The sequence below is a fragment of the Cnephaeus nilssonii genome, assembly GCF_951640355.1.
Source record: "Cnephaeus nilssonii genome assembly, chromosome: 10".
NCBI lineage: Eukaryota > Metazoa > Chordata > Mammalia > Chiroptera > Vespertilionidae > Cnephaeus > Cnephaeus nilssonii.
Window position 1 is genome coordinate 71,661,844 of NC_137081.1, and position 24,475 is coordinate 71,686,318.

Genomic DNA, 24,475 nt, shown 5'->3' on the forward strand with positions numbered 1-24,475 from the left:
TATAAAAAGCCTAGAAATCTCATGGAAGGACTTCAAGAAAAAAGCAAAGCTATAATCTGAGTCATAAAGTTCAAAGAGAAGAAAGAGAGTTCTAGATTGAGGAAGGTGCCTCTTAAGACATAGAAGAGAAAGGTTGGAAGGCATCTAGACTTTTTCAAGTGTTCATTATATGTCCATTATTTTTGGTGGGTGCTTTTATTTACATGATTGAATTCCCACAATATCTCAGTGAAGTGTTTTGGGGGATCTTCCAAAAATAATTGTCAGATAGAAATTCAAAGAGCATGTAGGAATTTGAGTACATAACATGAGCTGATCTGCTTCTTACAATTTACCTAGTTCTTCCATAAATTTATCAGATAGGTTTTATTATCTTCATTAAATGCATAAAGAAACAGATGCACAGTCCAGAGGGTGTGGGTCAGTAGTTGAGCATCAACCCTGAACCAGGAGGTCACGGTTAATTCTCAGTCAGGGCACATGTTGGAGTTCTGGGCTTGATCCCCAGTAGGGGACATGCAGGAGGCAGCTGATCAATGATTCTCTCTCATCATTGATATTTCTATCTCTCCCTCTCCCTTCCTCTCTTTAAAAAAAAAAAAAAGAAAGAAAGAAAGAAAAGAAAAAGAAACAGATGTACAAAGAAGATAAATAGCTTTCTCAAGATACAAATGTTAAGAGGCAGAGTGACTTTTTGCAAAGCCTTCCTCTTTCCTGTATATAATGTTGAGAATTAAGATATAATCAACATATAACATGGTGTTAGTTTTAGGTATATAACATGATGTGATATATGCATATTTTGTGAAATGATAACCACAATAAGATAGTGAACATTCATTGTATAGCAGATTATTGACATTGGAAATATCTCAAACCTTGAATTTTATCATAGCACTTATCCTTTAAATGTAAGAAAATGTCATTAAAAATGTTTATATGATCCCTTCAAACCTCTCTGATTCCATGCACATGATATCAAAACTTATTTCATCTGCACAAATTGCCATTTTTTTAACATCTGCTGAAATTTTAAAGCCCATTTTGATCAACCATTTTTCCCACTGGTAAGGGCCCTTGCTAGATAAAGCACAACTTTCATGGGTCACTTTTCTTAAACGATTGATATTTTGTTTCCTAATTTAATGTGATACTTGTGCTGTGCTCATCACACCATAAGTATTAACCTATTTTAACTCTTAAAGTCACTATTTTATTTTCTTCTGAAAACAGTAACTTTCTCAAACCTTTGGACTATTTTTTTTTCACTTTTTAATGAGCATTGGTACTTGTGGTCTTTTCAGGTTCATTTTTGGACAAATAAAGCAAGTTTTTATCCCTTTACTAGCACTGGTACAGAAGAGAGAAAAACTCAGCCACATTATTACACTTGATTAACTTTTTAAATTTTTATTTATTTATTTTAATCTTTATTGTTAAATCACATATGAACCTTTGGATTCCACCTTTAGCAAACTTACAAATTGCTCAAGGGCCTGAATTTTTGGGTTCACTCTAGAACAGTTGAACTCATTAATACTAAAACTTTGAGTTACATATCTATTTATATTTATATATTCCAATATATTAATAAATGTGTATTAATTTATGTTAATTTATCTGATATGTTGAATATTTTATAAAGTTTCATTTCTAAATAACTATTGAGTATAACAGCAAACATTCTCTAAGCTCCTAAGGTGGGGGAAGATAAAATAGGAATTCATCTAACTTTGTTTTTTGTGATGTCTTTCTTAGCCCCCAATAATACGTGTGATGAGAATGCTTTCATGTGCCATAATAAAGGATGCATTCCCAAGCAGTTTGTTTGTGACCATGACGATGACTGTGGAGATGGCTCTGATGAGTCTCAGCAGTGTGGTAAGTGTACCTACACTTCTCCTGGAAACTGCCTCAGGCTCAATATTAGTCTTTTGAAATGACTCAAAGAATATATAAATAAATAACAAATACAAAGATACACATTCATTAACATCATTAAAGACATTTAAGTTCAGTAATACACAGATATCCCACATGTAACCTCTTTAAACTCTCCAATAATTATACATTTACTTGGAAGTCATACCTTCTTGTAGTGTATTCTTATCAGGAACCACACCAAAAAATGTTTCTAAAAATATATTTGGTTTTGTGTACTTTGAAGTACACAAAGATAATATGCTGCCATCTATCTAGTTCATTCTTACAGCCAGATCAAATATCTAAGTGAGAGAGAAAAGTGCAATTCACAACTACCAAGATAACTGGATACTAAGCATTTTCCTTTCACCTTATCTTATTTACACATGTATTAGTACTTATTTCTTAAGATGTAATATGATAATTTATCTTTCCACTACATTTATAAAGTGATAAGATAAATATATATGTAGTGAAAAGATAAATATATAACATTATATATTTAAAAAATGTCATAACAAATACATACATAACTTTTTTTCCTCTCTTTATTGATTAAGGTATTACATATGTGTCCTTATTCCCCCATTGTTCCCCCCCACTCCCCCACACATGCCCTCACCCCCCTGGTGTCTGTGTCCATTGGTTAGGCTTATATGCATGCATATAAGACCTTTGGTTGCTCTCTCCCCCTTACCCCCATCCTCCCCTACCTTCCCTCTGAGGTTTGACAGTCTGATCGATGCTTCTCCGTCTCTGGATCTGTTCATCAGTTTATGTTGTTCATTATATTCCACAAATGAATGAGATCATGTGATATTTATCTTTCTCTGACTGACTTATTTCACTTAGCATAGTGCTCTACAGTTCCATCCATGCTGTTGCAAATGGTAAGAATTCCTTCTTTTTTACCTCAGCGTAGTATTCCATTGTGTAGATGTACCACAGTTTTTCAATCCACTCATCTGTTGATGGGCACTTAGGCTGTTTCCAAATCTTAGCTATGGTGAATTGTTCTGCTATGAACAATGGGGTGCATATATCCTTTCTGATTGGTGTTTCTAGTTTCTTGGGATATATTCCTAGAAGTGGGATCACTGGGTCAAATGGGAGTTCCATTTTTAGTTTTTTGAGGAAACTCCATACTGTTCTCCACAGTGGCTGCACCAGTCTGCATTCCCACCAGCAGTGCACGAGGGTTCCTTTTTCTCCACCTCCTTGCCAGCACTTGTCGTTTGTTGATTTGTTGATGATAGCCAGTCTGACAGGTGTGAGATGGTACTGCATTGTCATTTTGATTTGCATCTCTCGAATGATTAGTGACTTTGAGCATGTTTTCATATGTCTCTTGGCCTTCCTTATGTCCTCTTTCGTAAAGTATCTATTTAGGTTCATTGTTCATTTTTTATTGTGTTGTTTATTTACTTTTTCTTAAGTTGTATGAGTTCCCTGTAAATGTTAGAGATTAAACCCTTATTGGTGATAACATTGGCAAATATGTTCTCCCATGCAGTGGATTTTCTTATTTTGCTATACAGAAGCTTTTTATTTTGATGTAGTCCCAATTGTTTATTTTCTCTTTAGTTTCCATTGCTCTAGGAGCTGTATCAGTGAAGATATTGCTTTGGCATATGTCTGAGATTTTGCTGCCTGTGGATTCCTCTAATATTTTTATGGTTTCCTATCTTATGTTTAAGTCCTTTATCCATTTGAGTTTATTTTTGTGTATGGTGTAAGTTGATGATCTAGTTTCATTTTTTTGCATGTATCTGTCCAACTTTCCCAACACCATTTGTTGAAGAGACTGTCCTGACTCCGTTGTATGACTCCATACATAACTTTTGAGGAAAATATCAATATATTAAAAATTCCCAGTTGAAGTTGTAACCTTATGTAAACCTACTATTTTGGTAACATATTTAAATGCCTACCAGAATAAATACAAAAGGGGAAGCCGTGAAATCCACATACACCCACCAAAGGCAGTATATTTAGTGCCTCCTTTGTCCTGCCTGTGCAGTGTCTACAGCCTTGGTCTTCGATATGACTCTCTTTGAATTCAGTGGATATCAGTTTTTATGATCATTCCACCATTAAGTCATATATCCAATGTGATATTTTAAAAGTTACACTATAATTTAAGATTTAATTCTGTATGTCTGATTGAATATATTTCCTCTGCTAGATACTATATTTGGTTGATATGGAGATGAATTGACAGAGGCCCCACTAGGAAAACTCACCAAAAAATCAGAAATACAAATTAGTATAACATACATTGTTAGGTAGGAATAAGTATCACAATACATGAAATTAGAGCTGAGAAAATTATTTTTAAGCACTGAAGAATCAGGGAATGTTAGTGAGAGGAAATCCTGTTTAGATGCTACAGACTAGAATATGACATGGTGGCTAAGCATGGACCCTACAGCCAGACAGCCTGGTCCAAATTCTGGCTCTGCCACTTACTAGCTGTGTGACATGGAAAAGTTATTTCACCTCCCAGTGTCTCAATTTCCTCATCCGTAAAAAAAGTATAATAGCATTGCTAAACTCGGAGGTCCAATAAGAAAATTAAATGAGTTAGTGTTTCAAAGTGCTTAGAGTAGTTTCGTAAACACAGAACAAATTCTGTATATGTTTACAAAGATCTGCAAATTGAAATAATTGAGGAGTAGCAATTAATTTTGTGTGAAGTAAGTTGAAACAAGAAGATTAACTTGAAATCAGATCCTAATCATTGTGAAAAATAATGTTAAATAATTTGTATTTAATTATTTTGTCTCTCAGTGGTCAGAACACATTTTGAAACAGAGGGATGTCTCAGTCAAATTTATGTTTTAGGGTCATCTTTACCAGCAGAGTGGATGAAATGCTGCCATGGGAAAGGGGAACAGTAGTAGTTAGGAGGTGGTTGCAATCGTTCTGAAGTTTAATGATGTGATTCTGGACCAGGGAAGAAACAGTGGGATGGAAAGTGCAGAGGGGGATCAGAATTAATTTAAACTTAGATATGGATAAATGAGTATTTCTAACTTGATGACTTGATAGGTGGTGGTGTTATTTCGCGTTGGAACATAGGAGTTTAAGGGCTAGTTTTCCTGGTGCAGAAGAAAGATCTAACAAAAAAAATATATTTTTTTATATTATGAAAATGAAATGTTAATCAGTTAATCACACGTAGTGAATGTCTGAAAATTTGGTTTTAAAGACCAGAACTGTGATCTGGACAAATAATGTTAATTCAGTGGCCATCAGCATAAAAGTGATACTTAAATATGATAAAGAATTATTTAAATTTTATTTTTTACATGTTTCTGCAGTTTCCAAAATATTTACAATGAATGCATATTGCTTTTTAAAAAAATTTAAAGACAATGTCTTATAAAATCTAGGGTTTGATCACAGCTTCACCATTTAGTGAAACCAGCTAGATCACTTTACCTTCTTTATCCATCTTCTTTTACAAGTTCCCACCATCCCAGTTATACTTTTTGGAGGCAGGTATATAGTGTGGTTAATAGTTTCAAAAAAATAATAAAAGGATTACACACATTTTAAAAAAATGGTCCGGCTGGTGTTTGTCAGTGGTTGAGTATTGACATCTGAACTAGGAGGTCACGGTTTGATTCCTGATTGAGGCAAATGCCTGGATTGCAGGCTGGGTCCCCAGTGGGTGGTTTTCAATAAGCAGCTGATCAATGAGTCTCTCTCATCATTGATGTTTCTATTTCTTCCTCTTCCTTCTTCTCTGAAATCAGTAAAAAAAAAAAAAACCAAAAAACACAAAAAATACATATCTATTTATCCTAGCTAATAAAAGAGTAATATACAAATTGACCATACCTCCACTACACCCACAAGCCACACCCACCAGCCAATCAGGAGATAGTATGCAAATTAACCCAACTAAGATGGCTGCGGCCACAAAGAGAGCAGGAGGCATGAGTTGCCCCCAGCAATGACGGAAGCCAAGCTTTTTGCCCACTCTGGCCTGCCTTGGCCTCCACTCAAGGCTACAAAGTTTCAATTATAAAAGATAAATAAATCTGAACAAAAATGGCTGCAGCCATGGAGCAAGCAGGAGGCTTGGCTCCGCTCAAGGCTTCAAAGTTTCAAGTATAGAAGATAAATAAATCCCAGATACCAGGGCCTCCACTTGGTTCGCCAGGGGGCATGGCTAGCCTGCAAACCACCACAGGCTCCTCACCCAGGCTGCCCCATGCCTCAAGGGAACCCCCACCCTGATCCGGGGCACCCTTCAGGGCAAATCAGCCTGTCCCCACCCATGCACCAGGCCTCTATCCTATCTAATCCTATCTAATAAAAGAATTATATGCAAATTGATAATCACTCCAACACACAAGATGGCTGCCCCCACATGGACACAAGATGGCTGCCACAAGATGGCCAGCAGGGGAGGGCAGTTGGGAGGGACCAGTCCTGCAAGGGAGGGCAGTTAGGGGCAAATAGGTTGGCATGGGAGTGGTTAGGAGGTGATCAGGCTGGCAAGCAGAAGCAGTTAGGGGTGATCAGGAAGGCAGGCAGGCGAGCATTTGGGAGCCAGCAGTCCTGGATTGTGAGAGGGATGTCCAACTGCCCAGGTAGGATCAGGCCTAAATGGGCAGTCAGACATCCCTCGAGGGGTCCCTGATTGGAGAGGGTGCAGGCTGGGCTGAAGGACACCTCCCCTGCACAAATTTCATGCATCGGGCCTCTAGAATATATATATAGATATATATGTATGTACTGTATTTTCCGGCGTATAAGATGACTGGGTGTATAAGATGACCCCCAACTTTTCCAGTTAAAATATAGAGTTTGGGATATACCCGCCCTATAAGATGACACCCAGCATATAAGACAACCCCCGACTTTTGAGAAGATTTTCCTGGGTTAAAAAGACATCTTATACACTGGAAAATACGGTATTTTTTTTTTAAGAATGAATATACTCAGCACTGTAGAGAGGAAAAGAGAGATAGCAGTAGACTGAAGATTGAAGTTAGGACTTCACCTACAACACTTTGGGGTGGAAGAGTAGAGGACTTCATACAGAAATAGGGAAAAAACCGAAACAGGGAAAGCAGTTAGAGAGAAGCCTGGATTTCCAAGGTAGTGTGGTCAAGGATGTCAAAAGCTACAAGTAAATGAAGTAGATTAGAGTATTAGACACCTTTGATTTTGACACTTGTCACTTGGTTTCTTATCTCTGAGGAATTTCAGAATGTAGATGTCAATGAATCAAAGAACTGGAGGAAAGTAAGTGAAAGTGAAAGAGAGATGTGTTGTTAAGAGTCATGTCAATGGACCTTTATTGTTTTAGGGCTGGGAGAAACTTGAATAGATATAGTAACACAAAAGGAGGAACTAGTGCCCAGGTAGAGGAAGGGAAAAAAACATTAAGGAAGTTGGGGATAGTTAGATTATCTACTTTTGCCATTCAAAGTGGTAAACATCTCAAGTGATCATTGTTGAATTCGTTTTTTAATAGAATTTTATTTACTTTTTAAAACCATAAAATCTTATTTTTCTCTCTCCAAAAATTGACTATTTGTTAAGATTTAACAGAAAGTTTATAACAGAAATGACAGGTTTTATTATTAACACATTTAGGGAAAAATCTAATTTAAAACTTGGTAACATTCACAATTAAAATAATTTTACTCACAATCAGGCATAGACATGAACATTAACAACTGATGGGCGGATATTGTGATTTTAATAAAACTTTTCAATGCACCTAAGAATCAATATATAATTACAATACTTCTTGTACTTATCTAATCTAATAATAGACAAATATGCAAATTGACCGCACTTCGCTACACCCAAGCCACGCCCACCAGCCAAGCCACACCCACCAACCAATCAGGACGAGTATGCAAATTACCCCATCAAAGATGGCGGCTAATTTGCATATCAAGACAGCATCAAAGAACCCAAGAGCTGCAGAAGGGAGTAAAGCTTCGGAGAAGCAAGCAAGCCGGGGGGAGGAGAAGGGAGAAGCGAAGCCAGGGCCGGGGGTGAAGGGAAAAGCAGGTGGGCTGGCAGAGAAGGCGGGGCGGGCGACAAGGGAGGAGCGGAGGCGGGGCCGGGGGCGAAGGGAAAAGCAGGCGGGCTGGCCGAGAAGGTGGGACAGGCAACAAGGGAGGAGTGGAGACGGGGTGGGGGCGAAGGGAAAAGCAGGTGGGCTGGCTGAGAAGGCGGGGCGGGCGACAAGGGAGGAGCGGAGGCGGGGTAGAGTGCAGCAGGAAATCCTATTGCAGGATTTTTCCTGCAACGGGAACGCTAGTTGCTCTATAATTGGCTTTTCATTTTCCTTATCTAAACAATTTATTTACACTTTGAATGCTGATTCACAAACATAAACATGACATTACAGCTTCTGAGAAGTACCGTTATAACTCAGAATCAGTTCATCCATAAGCTCTAGTACTACACCTAACCAAGCTTCGTCTTAAAGATAATTCTAATAGCTTCCATTCTGTTTTCTATTCTAAGGGAACTCTTTAGAATATAGATAATAGGTGAACAGAGATGGTATACTGGAGTCCTGCATTCTTGTTTTCTCACCTAGAAATAGTAACAGTGCCTTGTTTACAACTTTATTTTCTGGACTTCTGTCCTACTTCCCAAGCAGAAATATTTCTTGCAAGTATGACCACTGTCCCAGATAGAAATAGAAACAATTCCAATAGGAGGCATTGGTAATCCACATGGTTAATTAGGTTTAGTGTAGATTAGAGGTTGCAGTTCTAAATAACGTTTGTCATAGCCCTAACTGGTTTGGCTCAGTGGATAGAGCATCAGCCTATGGACTGAAGAGTCCCCGGGTTTGATTCCAGTCAAGGGCATTTACCTTGGTTGAGGGCTCTGTCCCTGGTAGGGGATGTGCAGGAGGCAGCTGATTGATGTTTCTCTCACATCAATGTTTCTAACTCTCTTTCCCTCTCCCTTTCTCTCTGTAAAATAAATAAATAATTAAATAAATAAGGATAATGTTAATGATATAAATAATATAAATTAGAATCTTTATTTCTTTGTCTCTAGAATACCGACCATGTAATGCAGAAGAATTCGGTTGTGCTGATGGACGATGTCTTTTAAATGCACAGTGGCAGTGTGATGGAGACTTTGACTGCCCTGACCACTCTGATGAAGCACCTTTAAACCCCAAGTGCAAAAGTGCAGGTACAAAAAATATATGAAGCTGTGCTTATTCCAAAATCTGTCTTTTTTTTAATGGCAAATTGTGACTCTGATTTGCTTAGTATGGTAGTCAAAAAAAGGAAATGCAAATCACTAAGCATTGATGTATCTAGTGACACTATGCAGAATCTAATAATGTTTTGAAGCTAGTTTTAGAAATTTAGTATGTGCTAAAAACATAAAGATTTCAGGCAATGAACCTGATGAATCCATCACCCTACCCCTTCAAAAAGGTCACCTTTTCTTAATACATTATTTTATGTGAATAAAGTTTCCCTGCTAAACTTCAAAACTTCAAACATAAAAGAAGTTGAGATTTATTAAGAGAAAGTCTGTGTTATTCATATTTAGGCAAAATAAAATAAATTGCATATTAACTAAATATATGCATAGCCGAACTTGGTCTATCGATAATTTCCCTATTCTTTACTGAATACATAGTCATATTTTTTAAATATATTCGTATTGATTTCAGAGAGGAAGGGAGAGGGAGAGAGAGGTAGAAACATCAGTGATGAGAGAAAATCATTGATTGACTGCCTCCTGCATGCCCCCAACTCGGGATTGAGCCCATAACCATGCATGTGCCCTGACTGGGAATCGAACCAGTGACCTCTTGGTTCATAGGTTGAAGCTCAACCACCAAGGCACACCTGGCCATAGTCATGTATTTTAAAATAAAAACTACTCATGTAGTTTGCATGTTAATAAGCTTTCTTTTATCATGTTAAATAATGAGTAACATTCAAATCATTAGGAATAGAATAGCTACAAAGTCTGGACTTCTTCCTGTGGCTATATATGGAACAACTATTATTCACTAAAAATGTCTTTTTTATGCCCTGATTTTTAAATGTCAATGTTATATTTCCAAGATGAAAAAAAAATTAGGAATATCTACCTATTCTGGATTCATAATTTTTAGTGACATTTAATTTCACAGAGACCTATGGCTTGAGGGAAATGTCAAACTATCATTACACTTTGATCTCAATTGTCACAATATAGATGAAGATAGAAATATTCCATTAATTTTACTATAGATGCATTTTAAAAAAAACTTTCTTAATGATTTTTATAGAGGGAGGAAGGGAGAGGGAGAGAGAGATAGAAACATCCACATGAGAGCAAAACATTGATTGGCTGCCTCCTTTATGCTCCCTACTGGGGATCAAACCCAAAACTCCAGCATGTACCTTGACTGTGAATCGAACTGGCAACCTTTTGGTGCATGGGACAATGTCCAGCCAACTGAGTCACACTGGCCAGGGCTATAGACACTTATATTGATTGTTAATTTTCATGATAAAGGAATGTACAGTGGGTTGAGCAAAAGTTCAGTTTGCTTTTGGTTTTCTATATTTTGTGTGTAAATAGAAAGTATTTTACATGTACATATATTCAGTATGATTTTAGACAGATAAGTTATCATATTTGTGAATGTTTTCAACAACTGTAGTATAAAAACAATGGCATGCCCTTTATATTCCATTCATTTTATTTTCTTTTTTCAGAACAGTCATGCAACAGTTCATTTTTTATGTGCAAAAATGGCAGGTGCATTCCCAGTGGAGGTCTTTGTGACAATAAGGATGACTGTGGCGATGGCTCAGATGAGAAAAACTGCCATATAAATGAATGTTTGAGTAAGAAAGTCAGTGGATGTTCTCAAGATTGCCAGGACCTCCCAGTTGGTTACAAGGTTGGTATTCATCAAAAATAGCAAATCACTGAATACATTAGAATTTGATTAGGCAAGAATTAAAAAAAGAAAGACTCATGGACACAGACAACAGTTTGGTCATTGCCAGAGGGGAGGAGGTGTGGGGGAGGTAGAAGAAGGCAAAGGGGGGATAAATGATGACGGAAGGAGACCTGACCTGGGGTGGTAAACATATAATACAAGATACAGATGATGTATTGTAGAATTGTATGCCTGAACTGGTATCATTTTATTAACCAACTAGAGGCCCGGTGCATGAAATTCATGCAAGGGAGGCCTGGGGCAGGGGCCGGGGGATGGTGTCTCATCCAAGCCTGCATCCTTTCACAGTTCGGGAGCCCTCAGGGGATGTCCGACTACATTTTAAAAAAAATCACCCTGTACTTAATTTTCTTACTAACTCCTCCTTTTAAACCCCTCACTTTCAGATTCTGTTTCTTCTTTTTATTTAACTATTTTCCTGACCTCACCCCATTTTAGCATCCTTCTCTTTCCTGCTTTCTTTACCTCCCTCCCTTTGAACCTCCTGCGGCCTCTCTTCCTCCCTCCTCCCTTCTCTCCCTTCATTCCCTGTGTCTGTCTCCTTCTTACTCCTCCCACCCTCCCCCCATTCACATTTCCCTTATGAGCCTGAACCCTGCCTCCCTCCCTCCTTCCCTATTATTACCCCCCGCCCCGACCCCCACCCTGTTCACTGGTTTCTCTTTTAAACCTTCCCCTTTCCTCTCTGGGACCTGCTTCCAGCCCCGCCTGAGCACACTTTGATATTAAAGCTTCCATTTGGGGAGCGTTAACTCCCAGCCCAGGGCCCAGCCCTGGCCAGGCCTTCGCTGCCCCCACTTCCCTGCCTCCCCGCCGCCATCCTCCTTCCATTCCCTGCCCTGAGACACCCCAACTTCTAGTCAACAAAGTACTCTTAACGCGCCACCAACCTAACCCTGTCCAGTGTTCTTGGGGTCCAGCTTTTGGGGATGAAAGGAGTACCCTACTTAGTTTCCAACTCCACTCCAGCTAAACTGCCTCCCCTCCCAGCGTGGAGCGCCCTGCCCAGCCAGGGTGGCCAAGGCCCGCATAGCCCGGGTGCTGCTGCCGTGAAGCAGGAGCGCCTCCACCTGGAAGGCCTCGGACTGTCCACCCCTCTGTCCTGGGACCCGTGGGCGCCAAACCCACCAATTGCCCACACCGGGGGCCACCACCCTCCTCCCACGTCTGGGTAGGGCTCTCTGCTCTGCATCGCCTGCGCCCCACCTGCTCTACCCCGCCCCAAAGTCACCACCCCCTCCCATGTGCAGCCCCGCATTTCCTTCCTTTTTCCATTCCTGCGTCTTTGTCTTGTAGCTTTTCTGTATTTCTGTTTCTCCTCTTGGCTTGTCTGCATGCAGGCCTGCCTTCCTCTCCCTCTCCTTTCTTATTCCCTCCTATCATATCCTATCCTACCTACCCTGGGCCTCGCAGATGCCTGAGCAAGGGGCAGGGACACAGCCTGCTGATGGGTCATTCTGTGACAGTGTCCCGACCAATTTGCATATTACCTCTTTATTATATGGGATTTCACCCACGTAAATTCAACTAAAAAATAATTTGGGGGTAACGAAAACTTTTTAATCCAATATAACTGTAAAATGTAAAAGGCATCAAAATATTGTTAGGGTTCTGGCCAGTGTGGCTCCATTGTTTGAGCTTCAGCCTATACACCAAGGGGTCACGGGTTTGATTCCTAGTCAAGGACACATACCTGGGAAGCAATTTTGACCCTGGCTCCACTTACAGTGCATGCAGGAGGCAACCAATTGATGTGTCTCTCTCACATCAATGTTTCTCTCTCTCTCTCTCTCTCTCTCTCTCTCCCCCCTGCACCCCATTCCTTCCACTCGTTCTAAAAATCAAGGGAAAAAATATCTTCGGGTGAGGATTGACAACAACTATATATATATATATATATATATATATATATATATATATATATGCATATGTATAATATAAATAATATATATATGTGTGTGTGCAAAATTATTTAAATGGAGAGTTTCTATATATACAACTCATAATAATAATGTGTAATTTTGTGAAAATATACTCAGGATGACAAAAAAATCAAAATATTTTTCAATATATGCTGAACATAAAGAAAAAAATAAGAAAGAGAAGCTCAGTGTTTAGGAAGATTACTGTTATATTAATAGCTGCATCAGATATGTATGTAACTCCAAAGGTCCCATTTCTTCCCTCATCCTCCTCCCCATACATATTTGAAGTTAAATGGGCTAATCATTTATTTACCACAATACTGGAGAATACATTCTTTTTCATATGAGCAGGGGGAAAAGCAGAACCCATGAAGTAGTAGAACTGAGTGCAGGTACATTAACAAAATAAATCATTCCTGATAGCCTAATTGCTTTCTGTTAGTACCATTTTCCTGAAGAGAGTGTTTCACTGACAAAATTGATGGACAGAAATAGCATTTTAAAGCATCTGCTTCATTCACATTGGAATGGAGGATGCAAACAAACAAAATATTAAAATTAAAGTTGTGTATTCGGTAAACTGATTGTGTAAATGCGGGAAAGTCTCCAGAGGAGCAATTCATTGGAAATAGTGTTTTTTAAAGGAGCACTAGCTCCGTGTGAATCACAATAGGACATCCTACCTAATAAAAGGGTAATATGCAAATAACCATCACTCCGCTACGCCTACGATTGGGCCGGTGGGAGGCTGGGGGGCGGGACTCGGGGTGGCCTATCCGGCCGTTGAAAGGTGCCGGGGGCGGGCCTATCCGGCCGTTGAGAGGCGCCAGAAGCTTTTGGCCTGGTGCACCAGCAGACCCCCTGCCATCAATTGCAGGGAGCTGGGGGTTTCTTCGGCCTGGTACACCAGCAGACCCCTTGTGATTGATCACCTGGGCAGGGAGCTGGGGGTCTTCTTTCGGCCTGGGCAGGAGCAGACCCCCTGCGATTGATTGTAGGGAGCTGGGGGTCCGCTCCTGCCCAAGAGGCTTTCGGTCTGGGCAGGCCTGGGCAGGGGCTGAGCCGGTGATCCAAGGGAGCTGGAGAGGCCTGCCCAGGCCTAAAGCTTCGGCCAGAGGCTTTAGTCCTGGGCAGGGCCCAGCCCTCCATTGGTGTGAACTATAGAGGAAACACCTTTTCTGACTGCACATTGGCTATGCTTCCTGTATGCCACTGGTAATATTCTTAGTAACTTTGGTAATAAGAATCCAAAAAGGTGATCTAGGGTTTTTCCACCACACTTCTGGAGAAAAAGATGAAGGTCCAATGCTGGAAGGCTAAGAAATGTCATATCCTGCCCTAGCCGGTTTGACTCAGTGGATAATGCCTCAGCCTGCAGACAGCAGGGTCTGGGTTTGATTCTGATCAAAGGCATGTACCTAGGTTGCAGGCTCCTCCCTGGCCGGGGCCCAGATCAGGGCTCATGCAGGAGGCAACCAATCAAAATGTTTCTCTCTGTCTTTCCCTTTCTCTTCCACATTCTCTAAAAGTCAATGAAAACATACCCTCAGGTGAGGATAAAAAATAAATAAAGAAATCCATATCCTATGAAAGACACATCTTGAAAATGCCTAAAGAAAGTTGTCATTTTTCTTGGTGAAGGGACTGGAGTCCATGATGATGAAAACACCTTGGTGGCTGTGGTGACTGGCAGTGGCTGCAGCAGTTGGGTGATGGGGCTGGTGCCTTCCCCTGACCAGCCCGGTTGCCTCCCACAAAGGGAGGCCAGACTGCGGCTTAGGTATGCTCCCTGTGGGGAGCGGGCCTAAGCCGTCAGTAGGACATCCCCTGAGGGCTCCCAGTATGTGAGAGGGGGCAGGTTGGGCTGAGGGACCCACGACCCCCAGTGCACGAATTTTGTGCAATGGGCCCCTAGTGGCTCTTATAAAACACAGAGGGAGTCTAATGGCAGTTAGGGCCATTGCAGAGGTCAGATTTTGTTCTACTGTGTGTTGCACCGATCGGAACGTACCTGGGTACCGTGGACGTGTTTGCGCATGGCACTTTAAGAGGACCCTTAACAAATTGCAGTGTATACAAATTTGTACTCCAGAAGCATACGGGGTCTGGAACACACACCTCTGGAAGATGTTTTGCCTGGAACGATGATGACTAATTAGCTGTATTCAAGTACATGAAGCACTGGAATAGGCAGCATATTTACTCTGAGTTGTTTCAAAGGTTGGAATTAGAGTTAGGAAGCAGATTCCGGGTCTTTTAAACCGTCAGTTCAGCCAAATGACCATGTTGCCATTTTTAATTTCTGAATGTCTGGCATTATGATTAGTTTAACTACATTGATCAGGATTTTACTTTATATAGATACAATATAAAAACTACAATAATTAGTCCTGGGCTGATGTCTTATCATCCCTTACAGCATAAGGCTGCAAGTTTGATTCCAGTTGGGGAATGTATGGGAGGCAACTGATCAATGTTTCTCTCTTACATCCATTTTTTTCTCTCTCTCTAAAATCAATAAGTATGTCCTCAGGTGAGGAAAAAACAAACAAACATAAAACATACATGCACTCAGGAACACTATACTGTAAGTAAAAGGAAAGCAAGACAAAGAGTCCAGATGGCTCTTAATGAGATGACTATGTGTCAAATAATTAATTTTGTCAGTAAATATTTGAAATCCAAGGGAGCATAAAAATATATTAGCTATTTATGTACAATCAATATAGAAATGTTTCCTGGAAAAGCAGGGCATATGTCATAGAATTATTACAGGAAACTACTTAAAAGTTTAAGTCATAGGTTATAAATAATTATTTACTTCTGTCTATATAATATACACTATAAGTCTATATATCTATAGAAATATATATATATGTGTGTGTGTCATATAATATATATATCCAAAATGTAAATTTCAAAGTAGATTTATTTGTGTTTATTCTGTGTGTATTTAAACTTTGTCATAACAATCTTGGTGGTAAAATCTAAAAATTATAAAGTATCAATTATAACCTTTTGACATAACATTCAAAATGAGGTTTAATGTTTTTTAAATGCCTGCATATAACAAGTATTTTGTGCACAGAAATGCTATATTTGGAAAATTACTTTTGGTAGCAGTAGATGTCACCCTGAAAAATACGTTAAAGCATACTATTTTAATCACTTTATAAGACTCCTTGCACAAAAATGTTTGTTTTTCCATACCTTTAAAATATCAGTATTTTTATTTTGACTTCTCTAGAAATGATTTAAGTGAGAATTATAGTTGAAATAGACACTCTATTTCATAATACAAAAATTATTTGTATATGATACCTGACAGAGTTCTGTGAGTAATGTTCCTGAATATGTACACATGTGAAAATCGATGAATAAAATGAAACATCTACTGTGAGAAACAGACCAGTATAAAAATTTAAGGAGCTAAGTTTAGAATCATAAATAAGAAACTTAAGCAAAGGTTCAAGCACATATTTTACATATATATTTACTGGTAGGAAATTGAATAAAAAGCCTATGTACAACAAAATGCTTAACTATTTGGGGGGGAAAATGTCAGATGATGGGTTTTTCTTTTTCAGGAAATGGGGAAAACTATCCAATAACTTATTTCTCAATACATTATCAGCAGTACATGTCAAGAAATCCTCCACATTCTGCAATAAAATTAAAATTCCTGATGAAAGCAAAAATTAGACCTTATGGCATGTGAACAATTTATATGTTTGCTGTAAAACACATGCAATGTATTTATTCAAAAGAGAGTAATAACATTTACTAAAGCAAGAATCTTATTTTGAAGGGAAGGGAAATTTACCATGTGAAAAATAAAAATACTTCTGAGAGAGAAGGAAGTTTTAATGTATACATTAGAAATAAAATAATCAATTTTTGTCAAATATCACATTAAAAACTGCACAAAAATATTCCTAAATGTGATAGGTAAGTTTGGGTTGCTGTGTTTCTTTCTTCCAGTTTTATGATCTGATATGAAAATTGACACAAAGTAGAAAAATTTGAAATAGTTCTAGATGAGGAGGGAAATTAAAATGACATTGAATATATATAAATCTCACTTTTATAAAAAATGTATTTTTAAATGAAGGTGAATAAATTTTAAACTGTTATGAATTTCTCATCTATTGTTGAATATGCAAGTCATTATTATTTTCATTTTGCTCATATAGGTCAGGCTAGCAGAATTTCTCATAGATGTTTATTAATTATTTAAGAGTAAAAATGTTTTTGTTATAACAAGGTTACTGGATTGGGTAGTAAATTATCTTTTTAAATATTTTTATTCAATAAACAATTTAAAAAAAACTTACTGTAAACCTTAAACATCCTAATTCCATTTGCTTATAGAAATGTGTAATACATTCAGTAGTGTTTACCAATTTTACCTTTAGGAAATTAATATTCCATAAATGTGTTTTTATCTAAGTTGTCCATTTGATATAGTAGTTCTGTAAGCCTTGACATTAGGCATTCAAAGTGATTTTCAGAAATCCGGTTAAAATTGGGACACTGTTTAAGTTTTTCATACTTTTTGAGAGGGATTCAACATACTTTATGCAACTTCTTTTCACTTGTTCTAAAGTGCCCTTGAATTTAGCACTGCCCTGTATCTGCCTATGGGTCTTCTGGCTTCCTGACCACATGACCAATCACAGGGTCTAATTTCCAGTCCTCAGTTACATCTTCTTGTATCCTGTCAGTTTCTCATTTCAAAAAATATATAGTTTTTAATAATTGAGGTAACATACAGGTTACCCCAAAAAGTACACACACTTTAATAGCTGATAGCTCCATTGATGTTTCTTTCTCTTCAGATTTAATCTCTTGCCTTTCTACATCAGGTAGTAAGTTAAGTCTTCTTAATTACTTGGGAAAGAAGTATTGCCACAGCCTAAGATATGAGAAGGACTTACCCAAACTGTCCTTATCATATCTTAGGCTGTGACAATACTACTTTTCAAAGTGTTGCTTTTGCTTTGATTTGCTGGCTTGCTAGTGGGTTTTATTGATTAAACGCAACACAATCCTTTATTATTGCCTAAGATTGTTAGATTAATATTGGTGAAATTTGTTAAAGAATAAAGTACAAAGAACTTAAAGGGACTTAGTTCTTGTAAAAGGACTTAGAAAAAAGTATTTATCTTTTGAACAGCTTCAGGTGAAGTTGATGTTTTCCCTCCTAGTAATAAATACTTTCTTGTACTTAAAAAATTCTACCCTTCAATTAATTGTTGGCTGGCTATTTAACAATATGTATGTACGTATCTCCTATATTATCCTAAAAATAGGAAAAGCTCTTCTGTTACCTTTACCCGTAAATAAATGATCTAAATTATGAAATGTTTACTATGGCTAACCCTTAACTACTAGTTACTCTTAATAACTTAAAGTTCTTTTTTAATTCACTGTCCCACACAATACTCACAATTTTCTTTATTCAAAGACCACTAAATAGCCTTGGTAAATGTTAATATGACCATAATCATCTGGCCAATTATAGGTTCATTTTGTATAATTAGAATTTTCATATGCTTCTTGGCAGGGACTGAATAGAGAACTGAAAGACAGTGACCAATCATAGCACCTTATTATTTCCAGGAACTCAAAAACGTATTTGGCATGACATTGTACTCAGAATTGACATTCCAGTTAGTAAATTTTGTAGATCATCCTCAGAAGTTCATGTAGAAGATCATAGAGGTACTGAAGAAAAGATTTGATGATACAAATTTATTTAATAATGATGGAGAAACTAGGTTATTATTATTTTCCCAGTCAACATCAACATATCTGATTATGGAATCAAACCCAGTTGATAAATATTAATTGATCTTTACTATGTGTTAAAAAATTACAGCCCCCCCCGCCCCAACCTCAACTCTCCTCCTGGCTTTATCTAGGCAACTTCACCTTTGTTCCTCTGGGTTTCTCATCAGTTAACTAAGGAATATAATACTTACATCATAAATTTATGTAAGGCTCTAATAAAATAACATGTGATAATGTTAGTAATGGTCAAAATTCCACATAAGGTTTAATTCTTATGACTGTTACAGTCTTCTAAAAAGACAATATAACAAAATAGAATGGGAATGAAAGTTGACAATTCAGTTCCGTTTTGTCATTCTCTCATCACATGGCTACGGTGATATCAGTTAACTTTTATAATCTTTCCAACCTCAGATGTTCAAATGAAGATATTTCAGAGAATATTTTTAACTTTAACTTTATATGATACTAGAGGCCCGGTGCACGAAATTCGGGGTGTGTGTGTCCCTCAGCCCAGCCTGCACCCTCTCCATCTGGGACCCCTCAAGGGATGTCCGACTGCCCGTTAGGCCCTATCCTACTGGTATCGGGCCTAAACGGGCAGTCGGACATCCCTCTCACAATCCAGGACTGCTGGCTCCCAACTGCTCGCCTGCCTGTCTTCCTGATTGCCCCTAACCTCTTCTGCCTGCCAGCCTGATCACCCACTAACCACTCCTCTGACAGCCTGATTGATGCCTAACTGCCCTCCCTTGCAGGCCTGGTCCCTCCCAACTGCCCTCTCCTGGTGGCCATCTTGTGGCCACCATCTTGTGGCCACCATCTTGTGTCCACATGGGGGCAGCCATCTTTGACCACATAGGGGCAGCCATCTTGTGTGTTGGAGTGATGGTCAATTTGCATATTACTCTTTTATTAGATAGGATTGGTAATTCTTATTGAAGTTTAATCTCTGTTTGACAGAAAATTTGCCATTACCTTTTGTTGGTTCAGTCATGCTAAAGGGGTAGCCAATAAGAAAAAGACAATGACAATGGTATGAATTGATGATGTTTGTTTTTAATTCTGCAGTGCAAATGCTGGCCTGGATTCCAACTGAAGGATGACGGTAAAACGTGTGTAGACGTTGATGAATGCTCTACGGGCTTTCCGTGTAGCCAACGATGCATCAATACATATGGGACCTACAAGTGCCTCTGTACAGATGGCTATGCAATACAACCTGATAACCCAAATGGCTGCAAATCACTTTCGGGTATCAAATTGAACTTGTCTACTGATCCAACCTCAGTTACACATATGGATCCTGAATTTTATAGCCATTTTATTAAATTCATTCATTCTTGCTATTTCTCAGAAATCAAAATTCTTCCCTACTTACCTTGATCTGGGATCTGTCATTCTGATTTTGTGTTGTCCACAAACTGCTCTGTTTCTAATAATACTGCATTTTGGTCTTGTGAATTATTAAGGGTTTTTCTTTGTTTTGTTTATATTTTGAGAGTGTTCACAGGTAACAAGAACAGTCTCTAGCATTGCCTCCTGCTGAATCACTGTTTCTTAGAAGCAGGCTTGGCCTCGACCATTGAAGAGCCTATTGTGACAGTGTCCTTGCAGTTTTTCTGTCTTCCCTACACCACACACACTCACATACGCATGTCAAGGGGAACATCTAGGCAATAATAGCAACAGTAGCAATGATGACAACAATAATAAATCAGCTATGTAAGCTAACTTGAATTTTTCCAGTGATTCAGCAAAATTATTTAACTTATCTTTGTTCCAAGTAGTGTGATTGTTTGTAAAGTAGAAAATTCAATAAAACATGACCATAACTTAAAAAATATATTGTAATTTTTAGTGGAAGTTATCACATATATTAAAATGATACAAAGCAATATATGATAATGACTATTAAAATGGATAAAAAATGGCACATAAGGTGTCTCTATCACCCTCACTTTGCTTTGGAGTATAATGAATCAAATAACACTGCCAGTTTCTTTCAAATATACATGCTGGTGACAGCATTTAAAACAACTAATTTGTTTCCAAATAAGTTCTGATGGTAAAACCAGTTGAAAGGTTTAGAGAATCTTCACATATATGATTCTTATTATTATCTTTACTAGTTTCTAGAACAAGTGAGATATTAAAAGATATTGGACAAACAACAAGAAGGAAGTAAAGACTATTAAAGGATTTTTAAAAATAGACTCATAAAGAAAGGTATAATTAATAGATAAGGATTATAGATACTGTACATCTGAAAAAAATGTATATGTAGGGAATGATACTCAGTTTTCACTGAAGCTATTCTGAGAGCAAAAGGTAGTTTTTTAATCATAAAAAATGAAATATTTGATTATATGAATGTTTAACTATACTGTAGGTTTCTAAGATGGGGTAGCTTATCCTTTTAAAAACAATCATCTAAAATCAGATTATAACAGCAGGTATTTCTACTAATTTCAAATAAATTAGATAACTTAATATTCAAGAGAATTGAAGGAAAGAGAGGGCTAGCATTTATAATTATCTTGATTGTACTGTCTGGGTGTCTGTAGCCTCTTCATCTTATTATCAACTGAGGTCTCAGTGTGAATTTTTTAACCATTAGTCTACTGGAGGGCACTGCATTTGACTTTATATTACTTCAGAAACAAAGAAGAGTTGAAAACCATGAATCCAAAAAGTCTAATATGTTTTCTGTCTTGGTATTTAGATGAGGAACCTTTTTTAATTCTTGCTGATCATCATGAGATAAGAAAAATTAGCACTGATGGCTCCAACTACACCCTTTTAAAACAGGTATGACATTCCCATGATGATTTCATACTATTCATTATGGGTACTTTAAGTATGCCCTAGAGCCACAGATATATCTCACAATTTGAATTTATGAAATGCTAGTCATAAATACATGCATATATGTATATGAGATTACTATAAATTTTATTTTGTTTGAATTGTCCAGGTGATGCTCTGAATTTGTCACATCATACCATTTCAAAGAAAGTAAAAGATGCAAGGTATAATTCATGGAAGAGAGTAACTATCTCAAGAATAGCTAGAGCAGAGAAAGCATAAGATTCTCTTTTAAGGAGTTTTGTGCATTACCAAACTTGCCCCCCACCCCAACCCCCTTGGGATTTAAAAATAAATATTTTTAATGTAATTCAAATTTCTGTTTATAACCAGGAGATAAACAGGATTAATGACCCCTAGCCTTTAAAATTTGTAAAAAACAAGGGAACAGAAGTGTGATTGACACTTAGTTAAAAGGTTGTGAGGCACATGTTTTCATTCTTTACCCTCTTTATCTCCCAACCCATCCCAAGACCCAAGGAAATCTGTTTTGAGGTTTGAGTTCTATTGTCAAAGTATATTTACATATGTTATTTGATAGGAAAAGATAAAATTTCCATTTTATGGCAAGATAAAATGCTATGACTTGCTCTTGTCAATTTTTTTCCATCCCAGTCTGCAGTGAAAATAGCATAAAATTAAATGATTAAAACTAGAATGGCTAGTACCTAGACTAGAGGAATCACATATAGTTAGTTATAGCAAACTTTCAATTGTCAGAAGAAATAGCTTCTTTGGAATTATTTAACTTGTACCTGTTGTGCTACAAAAATCTCATTGCCCCAAACTGGATAATCATGGCATGCATATGTGAAAGCACTGTCTGGAACAAGTGTGCCAAAAATAAGGATATTTCTTGTTCGTATAGTGTATTTATGCCAGCATTAGGCATAGGCAAAAATAAATAAATAAATAAATAAATAAATAAATAAATAAATAAATAAATAAATGCCATTCATATGGTAATTTTTCAGCAACACAAAAAATACTTACTTAGAATTATTTTTTCCCATCCAACTGATGGATTTCTTCATTGCTGCTGTTAGAGTTTCACTCATTTTGCTTAATGATTTAGCCTTATTTTAATGCTAATCTCTCATTAACAACTGTAATATTGACTCTTCATGACAGAGTTAGATTTTCCAGCTTTCCTCTAAGTCACATTAAAAAAAAAAAAAGGAAAAAAAGGAAAGAAAAAAAGACGGTGTACTCTTGCTAGGCTCACATAGCTGAATGGCTTCCATCTAGCCAGTTTAGCAACTGCCACTTTGACATACAGCCCATGCTTTCCAAATCCACAGAGTGCTCAAATTTACCATGTGCTTGCCACAATATTCCTGCCTAATTCACGGTTGTCTGTGAGGTTTAGACTCTTTATCTTGAGTTTGGAAGAGCCACTAACATCCATTGGATCACACTGCCCCTCTCCCTAATTCTGAGCCCTAAGGAGATTGAATAAAATATTCTCATGTTTTTTAAAAAACTAAATTGAAGCTACTTAAAATGTATGAGTCAGACAATTATCTCTTTTTTAAAAAAAATATGTTTGCATTGATTTATTTTTACTTATTTATTTTTATTTATGTATTTGTATTTGTTTTGTTTATTTGTTTTATTTTTAGAGATAGAGAAAAAGGGAAAGGGAGAGAGAGAGAAATTTACATACCCCAACCTGGGTGTGTGCCCTGACTGGGTATAGAACTAGTGACATTTCAAAGCACAGGATAATGCTCAACCAACTGAGACACACCAGCCAGGGCCAGACAACTATCTCTTTAATGAATATCCCTAGAAAAAAATTCAAGTAGATATAACTTTTGAAATGGAAAAGTTTTTGCTGGCCAAATGGTCCTAATATATAAAAGAGCTGGATGCCTTCAGGACCAAATAGACAACTAGTCCGCCTCCCCCCCACCAGCTGCTTGCCATGAGGCGGGGTGGCGGTGGGCGGGACTGGGGACTTTTGAGCAGCAGCGGTAGTGAGTTTCACATAGCAGTAGCAATCACGGGGTGGGAGAGTTTCACGGAGCAGTCACAGTGCGGGGGGAACCTTGCAGAGCAGTGGTGGGGAGGGGGTGGGGGGAGGAGTTTCGTGGAGCAGTGGCGGGGTGGGAGGAGCCTCGCGGAGCAGTTGAGGGGATGCGAGCATTGCGGACCGTCCCAGGGTGGGGAACTTCACGTAGTGTCACAGGGCGGCAGAGGCCAGCAACAGAGGCCAGGGTAGGCCTAGGGACCCTAACTGCACACAATTTCATGCATGCTGAGCCTCTAGTTTTCTATATTATTTAACTAAATTTTTAAAAAATGTGTTTTTCCTCAACTAATATTCATTTGGACAATATAAAGTGTTCTCTTTAACATGAGGATTAAAGATTTAAAGATGTTAAAAATAATATCTGAATTTATGCCATACATGTGCTACACACTTTCATGTACCTAGATTCATCCTATCTAATAAAAGAGTAATATTCAAATTAACCATCACTCCGCTATACCAACAAGCCATGCCCACCAGTCATGCCCACTAGCCAAACAGGAGCGAGTATGCAAATTAACCCCAACCAAGATGGCTGCGGCCATAGAGCAAGCAGGAGGGAGGCTTGGGTTTCCCTGGCGATGGAGGAAGCCAAGCTTTCCACACACCCTGGCCTGCCCAAGCCTCCACTCAAGGCTACAAAGATTTAATTATAGAAGATAAATAAATTCCAACAGTAATGGCTGCCGCCATGGAGCAAGCAGGAGGCTTGGCTCCACTCAAGGCTACAAAGTTTCAATTGTAGAAGATAAATAAATTCCAGATACCAGGGCCTCCGCTTGGGTCACCAGGGGGCATGGCCAGCCTGCAAACCACCACAGGGCCCTTGCCGAGGCCGCCCCATGCCCCAAGGGAAACCCCACCCTGACCCAGGACATCCTTCAGGGCAAAACAGCTGGCCCCCACCCATGCACCAGGTCTCTATCTTTCTATCTAATAAAAGAGTACCATACT

General features: G+C 38.2%; 1 protein-coding gene across 1 annotated transcript in view; it reads left to right on the plus strand.

Moving 5' to 3' along the window:
* Positions 1–24,475, plus strand: part of LRP1B (LDL receptor related protein 1B) — a 1,721,287-nt gene that overhangs the window by 1,440,159 nt on the left and 256,653 nt on the right. Inside the window, exons 53-57 of the mRNA XM_079782447.1 lie at positions 1,759–1,881; positions 8,977–9,117; positions 10,650–10,837; positions 19,690–19,873; positions 21,344–21,429. Coding sequence (XP_079638573.1) covers positions 1,759–1,881; positions 8,977–9,117; positions 10,650–10,837; positions 19,690–19,873; positions 21,344–21,429 — 722 coding nt within the window. The remainder of the gene's footprint in view (positions 1–1,758; positions 1,882–8,976; positions 9,118–10,649; positions 10,838–19,689; positions 19,874–21,343; positions 21,430–24,475) is intronic.